Source organism: Geotrypetes seraphini, chromosome 13 (genome assembly GCF_902459505.1).
Source record: "Geotrypetes seraphini chromosome 13, aGeoSer1.1, whole genome shotgun sequence".
Lineage (NCBI taxonomy): Eukaryota > Metazoa > Chordata > Amphibia > Gymnophiona > Dermophiidae > Geotrypetes > Geotrypetes seraphini.
Window position 1 is genome coordinate 61,612,099 of NC_047096.1, and position 17,559 is coordinate 61,629,657.

The window sequence follows — 17,559 nt, forward strand, 5'->3', positions numbered from 1 at the left end:
TGATCCATACACAATCTCAATGTCCCAGGGAGAGAATTCCATAATTTCATTTCAGCTATGGAAAACATAGACGTTTCTGACCTTGCATATTGAACTCTAGTCTCTTTGTCAGTAATCAATTTCATCCCTCCCTCAGACCTCAGACTTCTACCCGGCTGACACATTTTCTAAAGATTTTTATGTTAAACTTTCAAGGCCTTTTGTGATGGTACCCCTGATATTTGTCTTCTCTAACTATCCCCTATTTTTGTTTTTGGATACTTCAATCTTTTAATGACTGCCATTTAGACTTTTCTTCTCCAAATCATGCCCATTGAAGGTCAACCTGTAAGTATGCATCATTCTTTCTTGCACCAAGACTCCTGCCGCTGCTCAGCCGCATGCACCACCCGCAGCAGGAGAGATGCTCACTCTCCCCACTGCCGAGTAATCTCCCCCCGCCTCTGACACCCCCCTCATCCTTACCTCCACATTGCTGCACAGATGGTGGACTACCTCCTCCCAGCTGGCCTGCCTGTGTCATCTAAAATGGGCCTTCCCCTCTCTCATGCATCTTGGGATGCACTGTGAAGGAGTCTGAGGCTCTGACTGGCCCGGATGCCTAAGGCCCCTCCTATGGGGTGTCGCCTATTTTGGACATGTGATGAGGGAGCATTCACTAGAAAAGGAGGTGCTACTCAGAATGGTCAGTGTTAAAAGGAAGCAGGGGAGACCAAAGACACGTTGGCTGGATACCATCAAGAATAATATGGGAATGAACATTAAGCAATTGAAAGAAACCGTGGAAAGCATGGCGAGGACTGGCCTACAGAGTATCCAAGGGTCGAACATGACTGAATGGATAGTAGTAGTAGTAGAAAGTGCTGAAAGGCCCAGCAACTACCACAGAAGTTTTGCATCTAATGCTCTTTATCTTTTTTATTAAAGTGCATTAACTGCAAAATTTTAGTACATCTTAATAAATTGACTTCTACACAGTGGCATAGTAAGGGGGGTGGGAGGCCAGACCCCCCTGGGTGTCATCTTCGTAGGAGTGCTGGCACCTTCCTCCTCTCTGTCCCCTACCCTGGGTACCTCTTTAAATGTTTGTCGGTGTAACCAGCATCTTCCACTTGCTACTTGTGCCAGCCGTGGCACCCTTTTAACTTCACTTCCTGGTTGTGAGATATGACATAATAACATAAGAATTGCCACTGCTGGGTCAGACCAGTGGTTCATCGTGCCCAGCAGTCCACTCCCGCGGCGGCCCCCAGGTCAAAGACCAGTGCCCTAACTGAGACTAGCCCTACCTGCGTACTTTCCGGTTCAGCAGAAACTTGTCTAACTTTGTCTTGAATCCCTGGAGGGTGATTTCCCCTATTACAGCCTCCAGAAGAGCGTTCCAATTTTCTACCACTCTCTGGGTGAAGAAGAACTTCCTTACGTTTGTATAGAATCTATTCCCTTTTAACTTCAGAGAGTGCCCTCTCGTTGCTTGGTGAACAATCTGTCTTTATCTACTAAGTCTATTCCCTTCAGTATCTTGAATGTTTCTATCATGTCCCCTCTCAGTCTCCTCTTTTCAAGGGAGAAAAGGCCCAGTTTCTCTAATCTCTGTAGGACTGTACGGCAACTCTTCCAGCCCTTTTACAATTTTAGTCGCTCTTCTCTGGATCCTTTCGAGTAGTATCGTGTCCTTCTTCATGTACGGTGACCAGTGATTGATGCAGTATTCCAGGTGAGGGCGTACCATGGCCCAGTACAGCGGCATAACAACACTCTCTGATCTGTTCGTGATCCCCTTCTTAATCATTCCTTAGCATTCTGTTCTCTCTTTTCACTGCCACCACACACTGCACAGACGGTTTCATTGACTTGTCGACCAGTACTCCCAAGTCTCTTTCCTGGGGGGTCTCTCCAAATACTGCACCAGACATCCAGAACTAGCAGTAGGTGGAAGCTGCTGCTCATCCTGGCAAATGTTTCAAGAAGTACGTGGGGGGGGGGGGCGGTGCTCAAGCGGTGAGGGGTAGAGGGTCACCCATGTGGCGGTGAAGAGCATGGCATGGCAATGCTGGGCACCATCCTCCCTAGCAATGCTACCGCCTCTAAATCTTTTTAAAAATGAAACATCTTGGGTTGGTTTCTAGAACTTTCAGGGCTGCTAGCAGGTCAAGTTTTCAGGACACCCCTGATGAATATTCAGGAAAGTTATTTGCATACATTGGAGGTAGTAGACATGCAGATATCTCTTGTGAATGTTCACCAGGTATATTCTGAAAGCTTAAGCTCTTGCTGGCTCCCAAGGAATGCCAAGAAAGACCAAAGGTTAATATATCGACCTCAGCAGTATCAATCTGCGACTGTATGTGTGCATACGTGAGTTTTGCTCTCTTGCCTTCTACCCCATTTAAGTCAGCTGGTGGCTGGAGTCTTACGGTTGACATTGTACAGTGGTCCACGTCCTCGTCAGCAAACAGCACAGCGTCTTTACCAAACACGGCAGCTCCACGGAACACGAACGATGCAAAGAGATGGATGTGGATAAAGTTTCTGGTGCAATACAGCTTCCTGGAAAAAAAAAAAAAATTGGCAAAACAAGTAGCAGGAGAAATGAAACTGGAAAATGCCCATTTATAGAGCTCCTTCCCGTTTTTTTAACTGCCCCGGCATTATTCCACGGTATTCAATGCTGGATCATATCCGGGCACTGGGTCTGTGCGGCTGCTCTCACTTATCTGGTTAATCTAATCTAATCTTCATTTTAGATACTGAATCTACTCCCTAAGGAGCTCGACTCGATTTACAGTTTGTAAAAAATGAAACATAACAAGTAAAAACTGTGGGATAAAAACAGAAATTGGTTAGATTAGATGGATGGTCTGCTATCGTTTTTTCATATCTCGCATACAGAAAAAACAATAGCAGATAATAATGTTTATTTGGGCTTACATACTGCTAAAATTTAGTCTAGGGTACTGGCTTATGTACTTAGTAATACTAATTGATGTACCTTGATTTCAGATTGTTTTAGATGTATGTGCATTAGTTCTCTTAGTATATGTCCTCGTATAACAGTAGGGTACTCTTATCTCTATTGTAGTATTTTCCTGCAAGAATGTGAAATGTTTATGTACATGTCCTGTTGACATTGTGGTCTATTCTTTCTTTCTGTATTACTTTACTTTTCATGAAAATCTAATAAAAAACTTATTGAAATAAAAAAAAGATTAGATGGATGGAAAAAGTTAGAAAAAAAATATGTTGAATTGTTTAAAATTACTATACGACAGCTAAAATAAAATTAACTATTGTGAAAACAACCAGGTTTTTAAACTTTTTCAAAATTGAAATAATTGATCTACCAGTCATAGAGAATCTGGAAGTCCATTCCAAATTCTCTCCAATTTAAAAGCGCAGAAGACTTATATTTAACTTACGTGATTAAGGGCTTAATACCAGCACATAACTGCATAGGTGCCGACGCTGCCCATAGACCGCCCACATAAATCGCTAGCCTCAACTTTCATGGTTTGGACTGATGGTCAGCGACACTGTCCGGTTAAATATTGTTCAATATCAACAGATAATTTCGTACAGTTTAGGGACTTTTACTAAACATTAGTGCATGTTGTCTGTCGCAGGTCTCATTTTATTCCTATGTGCTGCAGATAACATGCGCTAAACTTAATCCCTTCTCCTGCCCGGTTAAATCGCTTTGAATATCGATGCCATAGTTTCATAATTTTTAAACCTCTCTTTCATTGGCTAAACAGGAAGCTTTTTGTCTGCTTCTTTAAAATAAGAGTGTTGTATGTACCTTTTTAAAAATTCGCTCTGAATTTAGGATTTCTAGTTTGCATTTCAGCTATCAATTCTCCCAATATACAGATCCATTTTTATCTTTATCTTTTTTTTTCTGAAAAATAAACAGAGATGACATTGAGATTTCATACCCATGTTGTGCTGTGTCTTTGAGTGCACGAGGAATGCCGAGGTCATGTCTGCTGATGGTAGTTGAGTGAGCACAGTGGGGTAGCAGGAGAGGGTCGAGTCAGCAAATATAACCCCCTTTTAGGAAGCCATGTTAGCGTTTTGCATTGCTGGCCATAGTGGTAAAGGTTCCAATGCTAAAGGAATTCTATGAGCATCGTGGCCGGCACTAAAACCTGGCCTACGTGTTCGTAAAAGAAGGGGTAGATAGGACTTAGGTGCTCCCTTGACATTAAGGGTTTTAATGATTCATCATGGGCTGTGTCCACATAAAGGTCCTTCCTTTGATTGTACAGGTGTTGTTATAAGGAAGATTTAATCTAGAATCCTTAACAAGAGAGGCATTTGGCAAATTGTGCTTGGTAAGACAAGTACAACCGTATGCAGCAGAAAGTTCTTTGAAAACAAATAGTCCATGAATTAGTTTTATTAGATTTGGACTGCATTAATTCTATCTAGGCAGAATCCCCAGAGAAGGCCCACTGTGTGGCGGTGGCCAAAAAATCAAACAGGATGCTAGGAATTATTAAAAAAGGGATGGTTAACAAGACTAAGAATGTCATAATGCCCCTGTATCGCTCCATGGTGCGACATCATTTGGAGTATTGCGTTCAATTCTGGTTTCCTTATCTCAAGAAAGATATAGTGATGATAGAAAAGATCAAGACCAAGATGGTAAAGGGGATGGAACTCCTCTCGTATGAGGAAAGACTAAAACGGTTAAGGCTCTTCAGCTTGGAAAAGAGAGGCTGAGGGGAGATAGGATTGAAGTCTACAAAATCCTGAGTGGAGTAGAACGGGTACAAGTGGATCAATTTTTTACTCTCAAAAATGACAAAGACTAGGGGACATTTGATGAAGTTACAGGGAAATACTTTTAAAACCAATTGGAGGAAATTTTTTTCCACTCAGAGAATAGTTAAGCTCTGGAACGCATTGCCAGAGGTTGTGGTATGAGCGGATAGCGTAGCTGGTTTAAGAAAGGTTTGGACAATTTCCTGGAGGAAAAGTCCATAGTCTGTTATTGAGAAAGCCACTGCTTGCCCTGTATTAGTAGCATGGAATGTTGCCTGACTTGGCCACCGTGAGAACGGGCTACTGGGCTTGATGGACCATTGGTCTGATCCAGTAAGGCTATTCTTATGTTCTTAAGGCTTTAAGGATATTATGGATGGCTCAGAATTCAACAGCGAAGTTGATTCTAAATGGGGGTGTTGTTTTTTAAAAAAAAAATTTTATTTAATTCATTTTCTATCCTGTCTTCCCAAAGAGATCAGAACGAGTTACTGGTTAACATACATAATATACAGTTAACAGGTTACAATACAGTATCCAAAAGTTAAAAAGAATAATCTAGTAACATAGACCTCCTAGACATACACTCTTACAGAACCTAGGCAGAAGACTTACTGTCCAAAGACATACTAAAGGTTCGTCCTAGCCATTAATATCCTGACTTCCCAGTACAAGAAGAGCTGCTTCCAGAATGAGTACAAATTCATCTCTAGACATAAAGGGCCTGATTCTGTAAATGGCACCTAACCCCTAGGCACTGCTTGACGTGGTTGTCAATCAATTGCTAGGCACAGAATCACACCTACTGGCACCTAACTTGACTTAGGTATTACTACTGCAATTCCCTATTTAATGGAATAACCACAGAGGACCTCAAATGCCTCCAGCGAGTCCAAAACTCAGCGATCTGCCTCCTATACAACCTCAACTTCCGCGACCCCATCTCATCAGCGCTCCACACGACCCACTGGCTACCTGTCAACAAACGCTGCATATTCAAGGCCCTTGTAATGGCTCATAAAAGATTCCACAACATAACCCCCCACCTCCATAACATCCAAGCTGTGTCCGTACACCAACAACTGCCCCCTCCATTGTGAAGCAGAGAGACGAAGGTTTTTTGCCAATGAGGTGACCGCTCAACCACCTTTGTAAACACATTTGTGGAGGTGGGAGGGCCCTTGTCTGAGGCTTTTTCCTTCTTTTTCATAATGTTATATAGCCTGTACTGTTCCGACTTTATACCACTTGACATTTTGCACTAACTACAGTGGAAGTGTTTTCACACAATTATTATTGACTTTTCACGATATCGGAGTCATTTTTGGCAACTGATACAAATGCCACCGACGGGCAGCTATTTCACAGTCCTATCTAGGTAATGGTGATGAATACTGGAAATACCAAAAAGCATCTCAATCTAATTTGACTCCACCCCCAGACCACCCATCCACTATCCAGTCAGTGCCAAGATGGTCAGTAAATATTTGCAGTGTTATTGTCCAGATAAGGACCACTGGAAATCATTCCCTATCCAGCCGATATTCAAAGCAAGTTCACCAGCCGGAACTAGCTGCCGACCACTTGTATGCAGTTATGTGGTCATTTTCCATGGCACTTGACTAGTTAGTGGCACTGAAAATGACTGTTCAACACAGAAGTAGAAGCTGGCTGTGTTGGGAGAGTTTCAGGTATGGGGAGAGGAAAGGGGCGCACATGTGGCAGGGGGGGCAAGGAAGGGGTCAGGGAAAGGGCGCCGCTCACCCTTGCTATGCCACTTCAGGGCCCCGAACTGGGCGAGGACACATGCGGTTTGCGTGGAGGCATGGCGGGGCTGGGGGGCAGAATGGGTCGGAACAGAGTGAGGCTGGTGGTAGGACAGGGTGGGGCCGGGTGTCCTTTTTTGTATAAAGGGGAAATCTGCTAACCCTACTTGTTCCTAACATTCACGGAGCGCCTGATCTGCGAGTCTAATCTTCAGTGCAGACCTACCTGAACAGTGAGAAGATGCCGATGGCAATAATGAGGGCAGCAAGAGACGCTGCGTATCCGCAGGTGTAGAGAACTTTCACCGTCGCAAAATAACCCTTCTGCAGAAGAGAGAAAGGGGGAAGACTTTGATACATCACAATTAAGCTTGCACTGTGAACTATGCTGGTTATTTACATGCGGCCGGGGAAACGGTTGCCCCCACCCCCACCCACATGGCAGAGAAATCAGTTGGCATCATTTCCTCAGGAAAAAAAATAGCTTCGAGTTTTGCCCCAACATAGGGTTACCAGACGTCCGGAATTTCTCAGACATAAGAACATAAGAAACGCCTTCACCGGATCAGACCTAGGTCCATCTAGTCCGGCGATCCGCACACGCGGAGGCCCAGTTAGGTGCTCCATGTCCTCCTTTTGAGCAAATGTTTTTTCTGCTGCAGTGTTGGAGTGCATTTTTGCAGTCTTTTCTGATTTCTAATCTGCTGAGACCCTAACCAGTATATTGTAAATCTGTGTGAAGCTTAGAGAATTTGAAACTATTTTTGAAAGCTAAATGTGCTTTTCAGAACTGAAGGTCAAGAATGATCTCTTGTCTTAGAATTCTAAAAAGCTCTGTGGTGCAGAGCTATGTCCAGTCAGTATTCTTATACCAGTTGTCTCAAACTCGCGGCCCGCCAGGTACTATTTTGAGGCCCTCGGTATGTTTATCATAATCACAAAAGTAAAATAAAACTGTTTCTTGATCATACGTCTCTTTAGCTATAAATGACAATATTATTATTAAGACTTAGCCAAAAGGAAATATTTAGGAAATATAAAGAGTTTTACCTCATGCAAAATTGTTATTTCTTTAATAAGACATGAGACTGTGAGGCACTATACATACTGGACACCCTAGACCCGCGCCCCAGTCATCTCTGCCCCAGTCCTGCCCTAGCTCCGCCCCCCTGATGCCTGTCCAACGTGATTGAGAAGAGGCTTTTCAAAACCCGGACAAAGTGCTGGGTTTTGAAAAGCCGTCTGGATGTCTGGTAACCCTAGGACTGGGTGACTTGCCAAGGGCCACAGGGAGTGACATGGGAATTGAACCTGCAACCTTGGGCTGCTGAGGCAGCGGTTCTAACCACTAAGCCACCCCTCCTCCTCCAGTAGTCAGTGTTGAATCCAGATATTAAGCACCAGCCGCTCTCATTTGGTTTTTATTCAGTTACTCTGGCCAGCGTTCAAAAAAAGGTTGACTGCCCCCGCTGAATATCGGTTGGAATTGTTGTCTTTTGCCCTGTGCCCATCAGAAAAATATACAAAGCATATTAAAGTGAACCCAAACGCTGCTGCTAATAGAACATAAAATGCATAAGATCCTCAGTTTAAATAAAATCCAATACAGTAACAGCCAAAGTGGTTGGAGAGTTTCCAGGGGACTGAGTGCATCTCATGCATGCCTAGCTCAGTAAGCATTCTGCCTGCTGAGAGGGATACACAGACACATCCGGCATCTTAATGCTTTCAGTTGTTCCTGAAAGCAAAATCAACACTTTTCTCTTGCGTGGTCCAGCATTTCCCTTTACACTGACTTGCCAATATGTGCAAGGCACAGGTACGCCCTCGTGAATATTCATTACCGATGCTGCTGGCGTCTCTCCTCCTCTCTGCCCCCACCACGTACCTCTTGAAATTTTCACCGGCGTGAGCAGTATTGCGGTATATAAGCTGTTATTATTATTATTATTATTATTATTTTCCACCCCCTGCTAACGCCAGCCTCGGCTCCCTTCTGATGTCACTTCCTGGTCATGGGATCAGGACATGAGGTCAGAAGGGGGCCTAGACTGGCACATGCAGGAGGTGGAAGATGCTACTCACACTGGCAAACATTTCAAAAGGTATGTGGTGGGGGGGGCACTCGAGCAATGGAAGAGTGAGGGGGAGAATGGTGTAATGATGTCAGGCCCCTCACTCCCTCGCTGAGCCATTGAATAAGGACAGCTGTCTGACAGCAGTCTTAGAGCAAATTGGTGGTCTAGTTAGGGTTACCAGATTTTACACTAGTAAAATACGGACCCCCCCTAATCCCACCCCCAGCCCACACAATTCCACTCATTCCCGCCCCATTATGCCCTAGCCCCGCCCCCTCGCTGCCTGCTCTCATCCTGAATACCACACTTCCAGGACAAGGCTTGGAACCAATGGCATAGTGCTGGTATATTATGTCAGATTATGTTGGTAGCAAAGACATCCTGTATATGAGGCTTGGGGTGGCGATGCAGCCCCAGCCTCAACCACAAACTTTCCCTTCTTCTCTCCCATTTGCTCACTCCCACCTTTACAAGGTCTGCTGCTTTCCCAGGTCAACTACAGCAAAAAACCAAACAGATAAGAAGCATGAGCTCATTGTTCTTTGTGTGCTACTGCTATTGTCTTATATTAATTTTGGGCCCCAAAAACCCACTAGGTCTTATTTTGGAGGACACAATGCCCAATCACAAACCTGTAGTAACTTCCTATCCCCCTCCCCACCCCCTCCCGCGCAGCCGAACCCCCGCCGGCCCTTCCATCTCTCCCTCCCCATGCCAACCGCGAGACCGACATACCATTACCTTCTTCCAAACAGTAGCATCGCGGCAGCAATCTAAATGCTTTGCTTCGGGCCTTCTACCACCGGGGCGTTGTGTGTGCCGCATTGCTGATGACATCATCAGCGATGCGTCAGAGAAATGCCCCGGTGGGAGAAGGCACAAAGCATGTTTAGATTGCTGCCGCAACGCTTCCGTTTGGAAGAAGGTAATGGTATGTCATCTTGTGGTCGGCGTGGGGTGGAAGAGATGGAAGGATCAGTGGGGGGGAGGGTACCGGGGGTGGGGAGCGCTGCTGCCTTCTAATCCAGCCAGTGCTTTAACTAGGGCTTAATTTTGGAGTAGGCTTATATTAAGACCTACCTTGAAAATCATGCTAGAGCTTATTTTCGGGGAAACACGGTAGTTCTGCCAGAAGTCTATATCAGAGGGGTGGACTGTGCAGAGCATTGGGCCATGCTTTTTTATTTTTATTTTAGCTACAGCAGACCTAGAAAGGAATCAGGAAGAAGGGAGGGTGGGTGGGAGACAGAGGGGAGAAAGATAGAGGCAGAAAGGAGATTCTGATTGTCAGAGGGTATGAGATACAGGATGGTAAATGGGGGAGAGAGGCTAGATGGCAAAAGGAAGAGAGAGAGGAGATACAGAATGGTAAAGAGAGGGAGAGAAATAGGGGATATACTGGATAGCGGAGAGAGACGAGATGCTGGATGGCAAGGGGAGAAAGGGAGACAGAAAGGAAATGCTGATTAGCAGAGAGGTGGGAGAGAGAGAAAGGAAGAGAGAAATGAGATGCTAGATGGCAGAGGGAGAGACAGAGATCCATTATTGCTTGCCTTCTGTTCTGTGTCAATGCCACTGCTGCTGAGTTCACAAGCTGTGTAGTATGGAGGAGAGTGAGTTGTCCAACCATTTTCCGTGCAGTTCCTCTGTATCAAAACTGCAACAGAACAGAGAAATTTCACTTAGGCCCATATACCATGGCCGTGAAAGTTTGAGCTACCCAGATAATCATGTAATAATGTATGGATTGGGTCTCCAACAGTGGCAAGCTGAGTGGTAAGTCTGAGTGGGCCGGGGCCTGTACACTTTGGGCTCAGGCTCACCTAGCAGTGGCACACTCTTCCTGAGCTGGTGGGGGTCCTGAAGAAGTGCCAACTGAACACCTCAAAAGCATCCTGAGCTTTCTCCCTCACAGCAGGCTTAGTGAGCTGCCCAATGTAGGTACTCGGCACAAGCTCAGTTTTCACACATATGCAAAAATGGAGCACACGCAGTGGGCTGGTGTCAGGCAGCTCACTAAACTGCTGCTGACGGTTATCTCTATGAGGAACAATGCCAAATCCATCATGATGGACAGATGGGCCTACTTCCGAGAAGCAGCTGCTGTAAGGTAGATATTTAGACCTGTACAGACTTCTCTAGCCTCAAAGCTAAAATTCTCAAGAACTTCAGGTCCCAGGATAGATCTAAACCAGTGGTCTCAAACTTGCAGCCAGGGGGGCCACATGCGGCCTACCAGGTACTATTTTGAGGCCCTCGGTATGTTTATCATAATCACAAAAGTAAAATAAAACAGTTTCTTGATCATATGTCTCTTTAGCTAAAAATGACAATATTCTTATTAAGACTTAGCCAAAAGGAAAGATTTATAAACTATAAAGAGTTTTACCTCATGCAAAATTGTCATTTCTTTAATAAGACATTAACTCTTTTTTTCTGAGGCCCTCCAAGTACCTAAAAATCCACTGATCTAAACCCACCATTTTATTTTTGTCACCTTATAGGCCAGAAGAATATTAAAGGAATCCCAGAACCTTCTGCAATTTTCTAATACAATTTCCTAGATTCTAGGGCCCCCCTTTTAACAAGCCACTTAGGGTTTCGGCCACAGCGGTAAAAGCTCTGACACTCATAGGAATTCTATGAACCGTTGGAGCTTTTACCACAGCGGCCGGTGATTTAAAAAAAACAAACCCTAATGCGGCTTGTTAAAAGGGGGCCTAGGTAATCTAACAGGGGTCCACCATTCTCAAGGATTTAGTAGAGATGGAAAAAAATAGAGGAACAAAATCATAAAAGAAAATTTTAAAAAATAGCTAGAAATATGTATTTATTTTTTATTACGTTTCAAATTTTTCCATGATCAAAATAAATCTCTGATTATTAACAGTACAACAAAATAATAAAATACAAAAGTTATGAATTAAAAATGAAAGGAAATAAATCATTTATCTTGCACTGTTAGTCAAATTATACGAGGACGCACAACATATAATATGTTCATATTATGAGTCAAAATGTTGTGTGATCGTGGCACCAAGGTACCCCCCTCTTCAAACCCAGCATGCACCCAAAAAGAAGGTTAAAAATCCTCAGACTAATGTAATAGTATAGAACCAAAAAGTAAAATTCTCCCTCACCGAACAACTTAGGTTTAGAAAAGGGCAAAGTCACCCGGAGGCACGTTCAAGGACTTAACTGACAAAAGACAACTTGAGCTCCAACGCTTTCATGTCTTCTCCAATCTTCCCAACAAGCGACCTGGTTTCACCAATGTTTGACACATCAGGGGAACAAACAATACAGCCTTGAAAAGTGGTTGTACTGGACCTCTTCATTCCTCCGGTGAGAAGCTGACTGCCTCATGGGAGGTTCTGGAGTCCTCTGTTTGGCTTCCACCTTCAGCTGAGGTCTTTTCTTCCAGAGCTCCTCTAGTCCCGCGCTCTAAAAAGGCATCCATTGGACCAGGTAATTGCTGAGCTGACCCGGGTTCAACGGGGAAAACCCGTGTCTTTGCTTTCCTGTTTACCATCAATAAGCAGGAAAAAGTTCTGTGGCATCCTGTCGAGCGCCTTCAGGCAGCCATCTTAATCATGCTCTGCCTCCCAAGATTCCATGATACTTAACCTCAGGGATCGAAATATATATTTATTAAGAAGCAAATCACATGACCATGTTTCACCCCAAGGCTGCATATAGTGAAAATCAAGAGAGGACCAAGCGCAAAAGGGGCTGTTGATTTATATGTAATACCTGAGCTGTATACAAAAGCAAATCAGAAGAGTACAGTTTCAGGAAACCAATCAATCTACATAAAGATTATACTGTATGTTATCATCTGATATACAGTATTGCTTCACTGATCTCCAAAGGGGCCAGAGTCACCTGGAGGAACCCTCTCCTCTCCCTTACTTTCAAAGGGACACTTAAGGTCTCCCTGAGCCCAACAGGACATGGCCGACAGCTCTGGCACCCAAGCAAGGAACTTTCCAGATTTTCTAGCACCTTATCCCCAATATTCAGCTCTTTTGGAGGTATTTTTAGATTGAAATCTAACAGATGCAAAGCCCAGACAAAGTACTGGGTTTTGAAAAGCCGTCTGGACCCCCAGACATGTCCTCCAAAGGAAATTTGAACATCTGGTAACCCTAACACTCAATGAAGTTACATGGTAATACTTTTAAAATGAATTGCAGGAAATGTTTTCAGTCATCAAATAGTTAAGCACTGGGGTGGTAGATTCAGGGGCAATGTTAGGAAATTCTACTTTACGGAGAGGGTAGTGGATGCCTGGAATGCGCTCCCGAGAGAGGTGGTGGAGAGTAAAACTGTGACTGAGTTCAAAGAAGCGTGGGATGAACACAGAAGATTTAGAATCAGAAAATAATATTAAATATTGAACTAAGCCAGTTACTGGGCAGACTTGCACGGTCTGTGTCTGTGTATGGCCGTTTGGTGGAGGATGGGCAGGGGAGGGCTTCAATGGCTGGGAGGGTGTAGATGGGCTGGAGTAAGTCTTAACAGAGATTTTGGCAGTTGGAACCCAAGCACAGTACCGGGTAAAGCTTTGGATTCTTGCCCAGAAATAGCTAAGAAGAAAAAATTAAAAAAAAAAAAAATTTAAATTGAATCAGGTTGGGCAGACAGGATGGACCATTCAGGTCTTTATCTGCCGTCATCTTCTATGTTACTATGTAACTCACTGCCAGAGGTTGTGTTGTGATCTGGGTTTAAAAAAATTTGGACAAGTCTATAGTGTAATACTGAGGCAGACATGGAGGGAGCCCCTGCTTGCCCTGGGATCGGTAGCATGGAATATTGCTACTATAGAAAGATTAGGTTCTTACCTTGATAATCTTCTTTCTAGTAGATGTGTTAAGTGGGCCTGAACTGCAGGGCCCTGCTTCAGAACCTGAAAACTGCCAACAATCCCTCCCACTTGAGTTCAGTCCAATACTCCCAGGCCCTTTCCTTTCTCAAAGCAAATCTGTAGCCTAAACAAGTCCAGTATTAAAAGTAAATCCATCAGACGTGAGAGCGGCCACATTCCTTTCAGGCGATAATGATATGTACACAGTGAGGACTTAACGTAATTGCTTTAAGACAAGTTCAGACAAGTTTCCAATAGCCATAAGTGGAATAATAGAAACAGAAGCAGATAAATAGTCTAGGAACAGAATCCCAATTGCATTGTTGCTTAATTAGCATCCTCAGAGCTAAGCCGCTATAGTATTACCATTGAGCAATTGTGTTTTCACACACAGCCCCCGCTTTTCGCTCCCTGAATATTGGAATGGGGGTCCCGCAGTGAGTTTCAGCGCATGGCCCCATATTCTTCCGCATTTCCCTGGGGTCGACCCACCTCAGAGTGATTTTGAACTCTCTCAGGAGGGCTTTTTATGATACAGATGCTTTTAAACAAGGGAAGGGGCATGATGGACAAACTCAGTTACCCCCTCTTTTACTAATGCATAGTGTGGGTTTTAGCGACGGCAGCGGCGGTAACTGCTTCGACGCTAATAGGAATTCTATGAACATTGGAGCAGTTACTGCCGCTGCCAGTGCTAAATCCTGCGCTATGCATTAGTAAAAGGGGATTAGTTGATACTTCTTACAAAGACCTTTCTTATAAATCAAATGCTTTGTTTACATCTATGTACGTCATCGTGAGGATACATGGCATCCAGAGCTCCTTTAGTCATTCCACATCATAACAACCCCATAAGGTCTGGACAGGTCTGGTATCTGGGGACCTGAAAGGGTTTTCTCTACTTCTTTTTTGCAGCCTGGAGAGCGCGTGACGCTGGTCCCGATGTTTTTAAACAGGGACTACATGCCGTGCGGCATTGAATGCACACTTGTAAGTTTGCTTAGGAGTTGGTTAGACTCTGCACAACATCTGACCCAGGCTTTAGTCCAGGGGTGGGCAACTCCGGTCCTCGAGGGCCAGAATCCAGTCGGGTTTTCAGGATTTCCCTAATGAATATGCATGAGATCTATTTGCAGGCACTGCTTTCAATGCATATTCATTGGGGAAATCCTGAAAACCCAACTGGATTCCGGCCCTTGAGGACCGGAGTTGCCCACCCCTGCTTTAGTCTGTTTCCCTTACTTATTCCATCTGTCATGGCTCCAGCGTATCAAAAGTGAGCCTTTCTGGGGACCGAGATCCTTCGCTGGAACAAGCTACGTTTTCCAGCCAACAGCTTTGTGTAAAGTTGCATTTCCGGGCAAAAACAATAGCTCTTTGATTAATATTAACAAATAATTGCTCCTAATTTATTTATTTTTAACATTTCTATTCCACTTATAACCTAAGCGGATTACAATTACATAAATTGCTTTGTCTTAAGGCACATCGAAAAACTTCCCTATCTGTCCCAAGTGGGCTGCCATTCTAAACTAAAGTGCCTAAGGAAATAAAGAAAATGGAAAACTTCTATATTATAAATTATATACATATCCAGCAAAACATAAAAAGTGGAAATAAAACAGAAGACAAGAAATTAGAATAAGATCCAACGCGTGGTTTTAAGCGCCAGCTGCGGCAGTAACAGCTCTGACGCTCATAGAATTCCTATGAATGTCGGAGCTGTTACCGCCATGGCCAGCACTAAAAATTACACTATGGTTTTGTAAAATGGCGAAGGGGGGAGGGATAAAATCAAACTCAACTAAAATAAGTAAAGTCCAGTCGGTAAAAAAATTTCTTGTACTACAAATGGATGTTGTGGATAATTTTGAAACGCAGCTGTCCATGTCCGCCTGACCGTCGGTTCTAATGGTCTGATTTGATTTCTTTTGCTGTGCTTCACTTTTTTTCTACCGGGCCACCTCGGTGTACGAGGACAACATTTGCTCAGTGTGTTGTGTCGCTGCTGGACTAACCACACTTCTGTTTCTCAGAGCTGGAGATATTCGGCACCGCAATCATTTTCTTAGCCTCGTGCTTCTGAGTGCGCTTTGAAGAGAGCGTGTTGAGTAATTTGGATGCTGTTGTAACATTGCTTTGGTTCTTTTCCTTGTGTAAACCCCCCATAGCGCCCCGCTTAGCTTCAGCACTGCTCCATCCCGAGACAAAAGCCAAATAGCTTTCGGTCACAGTGGTTAAGGGTAAGTTGTTTTCCCCCTAGGATGGAATGCACGTCCACTGATCCTGGGTGTGTATGAACTTCAGTGAACTCGCACAGTTTTAGAAACAATAACAAGTTTTAGGATTGCACAGAAGATAAAGGGCTTCTTTTACTAAGCTGCGATAGCGTTTTTAGCACGCACTGAAGATTAGTGAGCGCTATGCAGAAAAATTAAGGCCAGCTCTATGGAGGCGTTAGCTCGTGCTAAAACTGCTAGCGTAGCTTAGTAAAAGGAGCCCAAAGTAATGAGCTGTAACAGCCCTACAACCTTCTTTAAGTTGAATAAAGTGCTTCACATTTAAAACAGATTAAAACGGCCCCTCTTACACTCTAGATAAAATCAGATTACGTGCTACTGTGCTAAGGTTAGTTGAGTTCAACTTTAAAATTGTATAAAATATTTTACAGTGCACGGTGTCAAAGCTAATTAAAATGGTTTAAAATTTTAACCATGGCATTAAGTGCTTTACAAATGTTTGTTTTCCTGGCTTCTATTAACAAGAGAAATATCCCTTTCCTTGAATTAGATATTCTGCTTATTTACTTAATTTCAGTAGTACAGTGTGAATAAATATTTGTCCTTTCTTTTCAGGTCACCACATATAAACTTTAAGATGAGTCAAACCAGTAAGTATATTAACTTTTCTTTTCTTTAGAAAATGACCTCAGTGGCAGAAATCACATTCTTTATAATTGATTTCTCAGTCTTTAAAATACACAAATAAAAATGCTCCCCCTCCCCCCACACACACACTTTTTACAAAACCATAGAGTGGTTTGTAGTGCCAGCTGCAGCAGTAACAGCTCTGACGCTCATAGGAATTTTATAAGCGTTGGAGTTATTACCGCTGCAGCCAGAGCTAAAAACCGTGCTATGGTTTAATAAAAAAAGGAGGTGTATGAGTGCAAACAAAAAGAAAATTGATAGGTAGAATGAATCCTCTCCTTGGTTCTCAGGCCCTCAAAGCTTTCTTGTGGTGGCTTGCACTGAAGAACAAGAAAACTACTGGAACTGGAACTTCAGGAACCAGGAGCACCTTTAGTGCTGGACCACCAAAATGGCAGGAATCGTAGGAACCAGGATCAGGAACTGGAGTGCTTCTCCAGTAAATATGTAGGTGAACCAGCTAGAATGGAAGATTAGGTTTATACCTTTGATAATCTTCTTTCTGTTAGTCCCTGTAGGATTCCGTATGCTAGGTGTTCAATCCCAACCCACAATCCGGGAGTTGCAGAAAATCCACAAACTTTCCTGAGCATATGCTCCATCCCCTTAGCCCGAGAGCTAGAAAACATCATCAGTGATGCGGCAGAGGGAAGGCCCCAGCGGGGAAGGCCACAAAGCAGCCCATTCAGAGTGCTGCCGCCGCTGCTATTTTTGGAGGCCTCGGAGCAGAGATATGTCAGTCTTATGGGGTGAGGCTGCACAGGGGGATGGCATAGAAAGATGCATCACAAGGGTTTGGGTGAAAGGGTCGGTGGGATTCTGCTGCACAGGGGGATGGGAAGGAGGGTAGAAAAATGCTGCACATGGGGATGGGTGAGAGGGAAGGAAAGATGCTGCACATGGGCTGGGGTGTGGGGTGGGGGAGAAATAAGAGGAAGAACTGTGGTGGAGGAGAGGAAGGGAGAGATGATTGTTGTACATGAAAAAAATAAGACATCCCTGAAAATAAGCCCTAGTGCATTTTTTGGACCCCAAATTAATATAAGACACTGTCTTATTTTCAGGGAAACACGGTAGTATCTCCTCCTACCTCTTATAGCAAGTCTTTGTCCATCATCTGTATGTGTCTAGCCCCCGGATAACTTTGT

General features: G+C 43.9%; 1 protein-coding gene across 1 annotated transcript in view; it reads right to left on the reverse strand.

Annotated features, from left to right (window-relative positions):
* Window positions 1-17,559, reverse strand: part of LOC117347691 (vasoactive intestinal polypeptide receptor 1-like) — a 48,074-nt gene that overhangs the window by 25,934 nt on the left and 4,581 nt on the right. Inside the window, exons 3-5 of the mRNA XM_033918934.1 lie at window positions 10,165-10,268; window positions 6,760-6,857; window positions 2,418-2,550 (exon numbers count right to left, since the gene is read on the reverse strand). Coding sequence (XP_033774825.1) covers window positions 2,418-2,550; window positions 6,760-6,857; window positions 10,165-10,268 — 335 coding nt within the window. The remainder of the gene's footprint in view (window positions 1-2,417; window positions 2,551-6,759; window positions 6,858-10,164; window positions 10,269-17,559) is intronic.